Source organism: Danio aesculapii, chromosome 17, assembly GCF_903798145.1.
Source record: "Danio aesculapii chromosome 17, fDanAes4.1, whole genome shotgun sequence".
NCBI lineage: Eukaryota > Metazoa > Chordata > Actinopteri > Cypriniformes > Danionidae > Danio > Danio aesculapii.
In genome coordinates, this window is record NC_079451.1 from 44,796,119 (window position 1) to 44,807,252 (window position 11,134).

The 11,134-nt window shown below is 30.0% G+C and overlaps 1 protein-coding gene across 1 annotated transcript; it reads left to right on the plus strand.

The window, feature by feature from the left end:
- Positions 1–3,348: 3,348 nt before the first annotated feature.
- lft2 (lefty2) lies at positions 3,349–8,488 on the plus strand. The gene is made up of 4 exons (XM_056477642.1): positions 3,349–3,613; positions 5,775–6,018; positions 6,172–6,423; positions 8,161–8,488. Exons 1-4 carry the CDS (start codon positions 3,349–3,351, stop codon positions 8,486–8,488), a joined length of 1,089 nt encoding a protein of 362 aa, XP_056333617.1.
- Positions 8,489–11,134: the final 2,646 nt, after the last annotated feature.

Sequence of the window (11,134 nt, forward strand, 5' to 3'; positions counted from 1 at the left end):
ATGTTTCACATTAGTATTTTTCAGAGTAGTACTTTTATAAATACTAAAACATATTTCTGAGAAATATTCTTGATTTAAACGTATACTTTTGTAGACTTATTGGAGCATATTTTATTTACTACGTTATTTAAAAAATTGGGGCAAAAATAAATCTTGGTATTGCTATGCAGGAAATAAAAAAAACTCAAACCTATATTTATCTGCATTACTTTAAAATGTACACCTTTCATTATCATTAATGTCAAATGTCCACTTTCTGTAATAAAAAAGGACATTTTTATCAGTGCAATGTACAATATACAAAATACTTTACAATAATTTAACATTTAAGTCTATATGAGGTCAACACGTTTTTGACCTTTTTAAAAGTGCATCTTTCTTTTATTCCATCTCAGAATACTAGCATGAAAGTTGGAGTTCCGCCCCACCCAAAAATACAATACGACATTCACAAATATATGCATAATATATTTAGTATTTTTTTAAATGTTGCCATGTAAATAGTTTTATCTCAGCCACAACATTACTAAAATGAATTTGAGGCCTTTACATTTGCAGAAAACGTCTCTTATCTGCAATGCTATTGACTTCATTTGGAATAATAATAGCCATGTTGATTCGTAAACATTGGATTATGCTTGTCTTGCCCATCCTGACAAACAGCATCACATAATAACACGATTACCATGAAAACATGGCAGCGCAGCAAGTAAATTTGCTTAGCTGTCTGACGTGACGTGATCCGTCATCAGCCATCATTGTCTGCCAATCCAGGACAACCTGCGGCCCAATACACAACACACAGACTGGGCTCACTCTGCTGCCTCTGAGCAGTCCTGCAATAGTAACAGATAATCACCCTCTTGAGAAAAACTCCTTCCAATCCACATCCTAGAACGCACCGCTGGATTTACTGCCTGTGTTTGTGGAGGAAAGACTCTGCGGCGCAGGACAGCAGGGGTGGCCAGCTCGCAATACACTTTCCTCTGCTGCAAATACACTGGTGCTCTGACCAAAGATGGCTAAAGCTGGACAGCAGAATGGAGGGAGCTGCAATACAAGGCAAAAGAAAATAGTGCTGTTACAGAACTGAAAAAATTTAAAGATTAGTTACATAATAAATCAATAAAAGCTGCATATTTTAAAACAAATGCTTCAGAAATGCTAAAAAATGATAATGCAAAAATTATTTATTAAGTGAGTGCCTGTGTCTGTAAACACAGTGAACTGAAATAGATGCAGAAATAATGGATATAGATAATTAAAAAACTACATATTATTCATAAAAACATATTTGATCTTCAGAATAATAAAATAAAAATACCTTGAAATATTAAAAATATATAAACACTAAGTAAATACTGAATGAGAAATAAATATATGCATATTAGAGCTGCACGATATTGGGAAAAAACTGACATTGCAATATTTTAATATTTTTCTGCGATACACATTGCAATATTGTGTAAAATTTCACCAGATGACTTGAATGGATTTATTGGGGGGTCATTATTTTAGAGTAATTGGGATCATTTTGTAGGGTAATTTCAAAAACTATAATAAACCAATATCAAACATTGATAAAAACAGTAAAGCAAAAATGCAAATAAAATAAAGAGTGCCTTATTGTGTGTAAAATTAAAACTACTATTCATGTGTATGCATATATAAAATATATAAAAATATTATATTGAATATTTACAATATAACAATATTTAATATGAAAACTTTCTATATGAAATGCAAACATTTCTGCTTACAATAACAAATTGTGAAGTGCTTAAAATACATGGAACTGAAGAATAAATGCATAAATAATTACAGTGTAAGCACATGAAGGGAAGATAAATAATGCATTTGTATTAAACAACATGAAATATTATAAGTTAATGTGTGAATGCTGTGGAATAGAATAAAGTGAGAAATAAATGCATAAGTATATAATTACAAATACATCATAACTTTTTTAAATCTAAAGTATATTATAAATCAAAAGATAAGTACAAATATCATTTATTTATATAAGTAAAGAATTTTTGGAACATTAAATAGACAGTGTAAATCAATAAAATAAAATAAAATAAAATAAAATAAAATAAAATATTAAATTATATAATATAATATAATATAATATAATATAATATAATATAATATAATATAATAATAAAATAAAATAAAATAAAATAAAATATAATATATTTTAATATAACAACATAATATAACAATATAATATAATATAATATAATATAATATAATATAATATAATAATAAAATAAAATATAATTTAATATAACAACATAATATAACAACATAATAAAATGAAATAAAATATAATATAATAAAATATTAAATAATATAATATAATATAATATAATATAATATAATATAATATAATATAATATAATATAATATAATAATAAAATAAAATAAAATTTAATATAACAACATAATATAACAACATAATAAAATAAAATATAATATAATAAAATATTAAATAATATAATATAATATAATATAATATAACATAATATAATATAATATAATATAAAAATAAAATAAAATATAATTTAATATAACAACATAATAAAATAAAATATAATTTAATATAACAACATAATATAACAACATAATAAAATAAAATATAATATAATAAAATATTAAATAATAAAATAAAATAAAATAAAATAAAATAAAATAAAATAAAATAAAATAAAATAAAATAATATAATATAATATAATATAACAATATAATATAATATAATATAATATAATATAATATAATACAATATAATATAATATAATATAATATAATATAATATAACAATATAATATAATATAATATAATATAATATAATATAATACAATATAATATAATATAATATAATACAATATAATATAATATAATATAATATAATATAATATAATATAATATAATATAACAATATAATATAATATAATATAATATAATATAATATAATACAATATAATATAATATAATATAATAATAAAATATAATTTAATATAACAACATAATAAAATAAAATAAAATATAATTTAATATAATAATTAACTTGAAAATGCACTTAAATTGAATAATGCTATTAATTAAACATAGACGCATAAAAAATGTATAATGATCTAAACATACTTATCAACATGAGCATCAATAGTCGGTCTAAATGGGACACAGGCTTTGAAGGGTGTCTTTTTTTGGGCTCCCTCTCTTTTGTGAAGGTGTGAAAAGCCAGACGGAGGGTGGGAGGAGGAGGGGGGGTACTTTAAACTGTATATAAACCCTCAGAGCTTCAGTCAGTCATTCATTCATTCACTGGCATCATTAGATCAGTCATGGCTCTGTTCATCCAGCTGTTCATTTTGACCACAGCAATCTCAATCGCTCAGGGACTCCAGCATGAGGACATCAAGCAGGCTCTTCTCCAAAAACTCGGACTAACTGAACCGCCCAGGATCCAGAAGCGGGATCTTGAGAATTTAGTTGTCCCGGCTCACATCAAGAGCAAGTATCTGTCCATGCTGAAGCTCCATCACCAGCGCAGGAGGAGATCTCTGCCTAGCCTGGCAGGAATACTCAGGGGAATACACGGCAATGCAGGTGGGTTACTTATGCACAGTTCATATGTGTTTTTATTATTAATTAATGTAATGCCTAGCATTGACTTATAGTGAACAGTACAATGTAAAAAATGGAATCATATTCATTTTAAATGTTATTTAAGCTTACATAAATTAAGCTTAAAACTTAAATACTCAAAAATTAAGTTGAAATTTGTACTTAAAATGAAAGAAACTTGAATTTGAAACCTGATTAACTCATTAAAATAATTTAAAGTAACATAAAAACACATTGTCATGCCTTTTATCTTATCAGTTTTTATAGTGTATTTGCAACAATAATGTTCTATGCACTTATTGTATTGTACGTTATATTTTATTTACTTTAATAAAGTATGTTATATTGTATTTGTAAATATGTTTTATGCATTAGTTCCATAATAAATAAATTGCATTTAATTTATACATTAAAATGCATTGATAATGCATTAATGCTTTGAAATAGATTTAATTATTACATATATATATAATATAAATGCAAACTATTGTTTAAATACATTGCACATTAGCAAAATTAATCAGTTAAAAATAAGTTACAGTAATATTGTATCATTTAACATGCGATCATATTTTTGGTGTCATGAATAAACAATAATACATGCAAAAAAAATATCTAAACCATGTAATAATCAAATTAATTTCTTTTAAAAACGTCATAAGTCGCATGAGTAAAAGTTATTCATTATGGGTTAGAAATAATACAGTTATTAGTATATTAATAATATACAGTTGAAGTCAGAATAATTTGCCTCCCTTTGAACTTTTTTTTTCTTTTAGAAATATTTCCCTAATGATGTTTAACAGAGCCAGGGAAATTTTCACAGTATGTCTGATAATATTTTTTCTTCTGGAGAAAGTCTTATTTGTTTTATTTCGGCTAGAATAAAAGCAGTTTTTAATTTTTTTAAAACCATTTTAAGGTCAAAATTAATAGCCCCTTTAAGCTTTATTTTTTTTCGATAGTCTACAGAACAAACCATCATTATACAATGACTTGCCTAATTACCCTAACCTGCCTAGTTAACCTATTTAACCTAGTTAAGCCTTTAAATGTCACTTTAAGCTTTATAGAAGTGTCTTGAAAAATATGTAGTAAAATATTATGTACTGTCATCATGGAAAAGATAAAATAAATCAGTTATTAGTTAATGTGCTGAAAAAAATCTTCGCTCTGTTAAATCGAAATTGTGGAAAAAAAAATAAACAGGGGGGCTAATAATTCAGGGGGACTAATAATTCTGACTTCAACTGTATAAAATGATTTGCAATAGCCTGCATTGATAAGTAAATGTATAAATGTATACAGTACACATGCAAAATGTAAACATGTTTAAAACATTTTTTTTTAAACACATTAACAATTTTTTATATCATATATTTTAATATTAGTTGTTGTAACTGTTATCACTAATTAATGATTAACAGATAACCATGCACTACACAGTCACAAGTGCAACTACTAATTATTTACATAATTGCTTTATTTTGATTTATTTATAAATATTGTTGCATGTAAGCATAAAATTAGTTAAATGAAAACATAATATTAATAAAAATGAACAATGACCAGGTCTAATAAATGATGTACAAGTATTTATTAATGTAATATTAACTACTGCATTAGTTTCAGTCACTTTAAACGACTTAAAATGTTTGTCAAATTTACAATAACTTCCACTTTCTGAATTACATCCTAGCCCAAAGATATTAGTCACACTTTACAATAAGGTTTTATTAGTTATTATATTTACTAACATGAACTAATTAAAAACAATACATGTACAGCATTTATTAATGATAGTTCAACATTTACTGATGCATTTTTAACTTCCATAGTCATGCTTGTTAACAGTAGTTAATGCACCGTGAGTTAACATGAACTAACATGAGCTAACAATAAACAACTGTATTTTCATTTACTAATGTGAACAAATACTGCACTAAATGTTTACTGTTTGTTCATGTTAGTAAATGCTAACATTAACTAATACAAACTTATTATAAGTGTTACCAAAATATCAATACAAAATAATCTCGTCAACAGATATTGATAATAAAAGACAGCTAACGATAAGTAGCATCTTTTATTTACAGTGCATCGGTTACAAATACTAATCTAATGATGATTATTTGTTCAACAGATATTACCGGAGAAATCAAGTACTCGGACACTACCCGTCAGCGTCTTGTGTTCGACATGGAGGCCAGACTTCAGGAAAACACGGAGGTCACGATGGCCGAACTGAAGCTCTTCCAGACCGCGGCTCAGAGTCCGTCCAAGCCGGAGCGGAGGCACCACAGGCCGATAAACCACGCCAGAGTCAGCATCTACTGGGTGGAGGTACTGGAGAACGGTTCCAACAGAACATCACTAATCGACTCAAGGTATGACACACTTAGAATATAAGCAATTCACACATCCCATTTAGAAATCTGATACATGCAAATGTATGCAAATGACATAGACCTATATGACATACAAGTTCATATTTGGACTGGATTGCATTGGAAGCTAATGCATCTTTGGTAATTTAACAGACTGGTTCCCATTCACGAGTCGGGCTGGAGGAGCTTCGACGTGACCCAGGCCATTCATTACTGGTCTAAATCCCAAAAGAAAGCCCCTCTGCATCTGGAAGTGTGGACTGAAGGAGAGAGACCCGGGAGTTATGCGGCTGAAATGGCCAAAAGAGTGCGCTTCGCCACACAGGACCCGAAGGAAAACACCCTGGAGAAGGACATGGGCGCACCAGAGCTTGTGCTTTACACTTTAGACCTCGATGAATATGGGTGAGTGTTGTTATTAAAATTTTTTTTTTTTTTTGTAAAGATGCATGTTTAATTGCCTAATAGAAATAAAACCGCCATAGAAGTTGTAATGGTTTTATTGGTTATATTAATTTGTATTGATCTTAATGTCTGTATTTACACTCTATTTACACTTTATCTGAACTATTTACCTCTTAAAAATATTGAGAAAATTTATAAGTTGTGAAATTACTTAAATATACTTATTTTATATATATACATATATATATATGCATATATATATACATACACACACACATACAATAAAGTGGGTTTAAAAAAGTTGTAACCTGATTAACTAATTCAAATAAGTAAACTAAGCATCACATACTTTACATAATTAAATACATATTTAAAAATAAATAAATAAGTGGGTACAAATAGAGAATAAATAAAATATTATTTTTAAGCATATTTAAATTTCTTTTCTTTATTTGCCTTCTATTAGTGTGCTAAAAAAATAAGTAAATAAATTCTTGCTTCCTAAATTTTTTTAGTTGAATCAACAGAACTTTTCTAGTCATCTCAACTTACCCAAGTCAAACTGACTAAAAATATTAAGTTAAACTTTGTATAACTAAACTAAGGTTGGAACCTGATTAACTAATTAAAACAAGTAAACTAAACATCAAATACTTTAAAGAATTAAAGAAATATTTAAAAATAAACACATAAGTGGTCTAAATAGAGAATATATATCAATAAAATATCATTTTTAAGTATATTTAAATTTTTTTTAATTGCATTTTTTTTTACCATTTTCTGCTGATGTGCTAAATTTAAAAATCTGTAAATTCTTTCTGCCTAAACTTATTTCGTTGAACCACTAAACTTTTCTAGTTACCTCAACTTATCTAAGTCAAACTGACTAAAATATTAAGTTAAACTTTGCATAATTAAAAAAAAGTTGATTACCCAACTCACTAATTCAAACAAGGGGTAACTAAACATCAAATACTTTATATAATTAAATAAATATTTAAAAATAAATACATAAGTGGGTCTAAATAGAGAAAATGTAAATAAAAATATAAATTTTTTAGTATATAAAATTTTTTTTTCAATCAATTGGTGTATAATTAAAAAAATTTCAAATGAAGAAAAAAATAATAATATAAAAAATAAATAATTAAAAAAGTTTAAAATTGATTATTAATTAAAATAAGTAAACTAAACATCAAATACTTAAAATAACTAAATAAATATTTAAAAATAAATAAATAAATGGGTCCAGATAGAGAAAATATAAATAAAAATATTTACTTTAAAAAATATTTATTAAATTTTTTTTCTTTCTATTGGTGTGCTAAAATAAAAAAATCTGTAAGTAAATTCTTGCTTCCTACATTTTTTTAGCTAAAACAACTTACAAAAGTCAAACTGACTAAAAATATTAAGTTAAATTTTGCATAACTAAAAAAAAGTTGATTAACTAATTCAAATCACTATAGTAATTGTAAACGAAACATTAAAAACTATCATAAAAATCTTTGTGGTCACGACTTGTCATCATTTTATAGCATATAATGAAGTCTGCCCCAAAACACAGCATAGAAACCATCTAAACGTACATGATTTGATGGTTTTTATTTTATTTTGTTGTGGAAAACAGTAGAAACTCTGAAACAATTCATATTCATTATTAGTTTATTTTATACATCTGTCAATTATCCATAGAGTATTTAGACTAACAAGTATCCTTCACTATCTTATCAACAGATCCCAAGGCAACTGTAACTCCAGCCCAAACAGCAGTAAATGTTGTCGGGAGGAGCATTTCATCAACTTCCGTGAGCTGACCTGGACTCAGTACTGGATCATCGAGCCGGCCGGGTACCAAGCGTTCAGGTGCGCTGGAGGATGCAAGCAGCCCAAACGCGGTTTCTATGGATACGGACAGAGGACATGTGCGGTGATGGAGAGTGCGCCGCTGCCCATGATGTACCTGGTCAAAAAGGGAGATTACACCGAAATCGAGGTGGCAGAATTCCCTAATATGATTGTGGAGAAATGTGGATGCTCCATGGACAAAATCCCTCCAGTCTGACAGTGTGGCGTCATATATTTTGCTCTCAGATGAGAGGTGACGTGTTTTATATCACAGTTATGGGACTCCCCGAATCCCCACTGAGCACTTGAAAAACAAAGTATTTATGAATTATTGGTTTATGTAATGTAAGCTTTAGAAATGGCTTGAGTGATGTGATTTTTTTTAATAATAAAGTAAATAGCTTAATTTTATATTAATGAGTGTCGTCATTTTTATTTTTAACAGAATTCTTCATTCATTCATTTTCCTTCGGCTTAATCCCTTTATTCATCAGGGGTTGCCACAGCCGAATGAACCGCCAACTTATCCAGCATATGCACTTCCAGCTGCAACCCAGTACTGAGAAACACCCATACACACTCACATTCACACTCATACACTACGATCAGTTTATTCAATTCACCTATAGCGCATGTCTTAGGACTGTGGGGGAAACCGAAGCACCCAGAGGAAACCCACACCAACACGGGGAGAACATGCAAACTCCACACAGAAATGCAACTGACGGGAGCCGGGACTCGAACCAGCAACCTTCTTGCTGTGAGGTGACAGTGCTAACCACTGAGCCACCGTGTCGCCCAACATGATTCTTATTAGTCATATTTTTTATTTTACCATTATAAGTCTGTATATACATATACAACATGATAAAATAAATGAATGGTCCTATTATTGATAAACAAATTTTAGAAAATACAAACAAAAACAGGTCTGTGGTAGCCTATTTAACTCAATAAGTGGTCAACAGAGTCCTCTTGTGGTGAGATGAACATACAACACTGCAGCACATTAAATGATATGCCTGTGTATGTCCAACACAATGAATAAATGATTAGTCTTACTACAATAGCACTGTCTGTCACCTCACAGCAAGACAGGTTGCTGGTTCGAGTCTCAGCTACGTCAGTTGGCATTTCTGTGTGGAGTTTGCATGTTCTCCTCGTGTTGGTGTGGGTTTCCTCCGACGCAATAGGTGAATTGGATAAACTAAATTGTGTATGAGTGTGTGTGAATGCAAGAGTGTATGGGTGTTTCCCAGTATCGGGCTGTGGCTGGAAGAGCATCCGCTGCGTAAAACATGTGCTGGAATAGTTGGCGGTTCATTCAGCTGTGGTAACCCCTGATAAATAAGGAACTACCCTGAAGGAAAATGAATAAATGAATGAAAAACAGGTCTGTGGTATAGGCTATTTATCTCAATAAGAGGTTAACGACGTCCTCATGTGGTCAAATGAATGCACTACACTGGATTCACACATATTATATGCTCGTATACATACAACACAATAAAATAAATGATTGATCTTAGTTTGATAAGCACATTTTAGGAAATACAAAAAAAAATGGTCTGTGGTTTTCATCTCAATAAGAGGTAGACAGTTACCTCTTGTGATGAGATGAACACAGTGCACTGGATTCACACCTTTTCGGGATTTATTAAAGGGGTGGTCCACTGCGATATCATATTTGAAACTTTAGTTGATGTGTAATGTAGCTGTGCGAACATAAACAACATCTCTGAATGGAATACGCTCAAAGTTCAATGCAAAGGGAGACATTGACCTTTACACAGTTAGCTTAGCAAAGCCTACAGCGAATGAAGTTTGGGGACTACAAAAAAAAACATCTGTGTTAATGATGTCATAAACCCTCAGGTTAGGCACATACATTCTGCACACTAAGGGGCGTGGCCAGAGGCGCTGTAATGTTATAGCAGAGATGCTTCCTAGTGACGTGGAGCTGATCTGCGAATCACAGCACATTATGTTGGCTGACAAATCAGAGCCTCTTGAGGGCGCTTCTTCAGAGGAACTAGAAAATTTGACAGTGGCTTTCATGTTAGCGGAGTAGCTGTATATAATCAAAGAAGGATATATGAACAAATAACATGATTTTCTACAAATAAAGCTGCGGTCACACTGAGCTTTTCCTCCCATAGACTTCCATTCATACGCACGCGAATGCGTCAGACCGGAAACGCAAGGTCATGCGTTAAGTTTCGCAGTTTGCTGTGGTGCAAAGTTCAAGCTTGGTGAACTCTGACCTGCGAAATCGCATCACTTGACTGCGTGAAACCAATCGAGAATCAAAACAGGACTTCTCTGGACAGAAATTTAAAACATGGAGCAAATCGCTCGCTTTTTTAATGTCTAAACATCTGTTTAATCCAGCCCCTTTTCGCAGTGCCATACGACAGAATTTCGCACACACAAAGCCCAGTGTGACCGCAGCTTAAAGCATGAGCACACATTCCTTTGCATCTTATAAGCACAACAGAGCCTTAAAAATACACTCTGGACCACCCCTATAATAAATGAAAAAATCCTGACAAGTTTTTAAAACATGACTTCATTTGTCATTAGATCTTGCAGAAAACAGAAACATTTGAAAATAAAAGAGTTGATGAACAGAATATTCGTAATTTAAAATGTACATTCGTCAACATCTGAAGATTATCAAAACTTTTCCTCAAAGTTGTCCTAAAACCACTTAACAATACTAGCCAACCCGTTATTGTCTTAGGATGACTTTGATTAAGTTTTCCTGATCCACTTTAAATGTTTACTTTAATATTTAATTCTTTTGGTTTCAGTTAAGCTCACCTCAAAACTCAGTCAGACAAACACATGAGTTCGTCTCAGA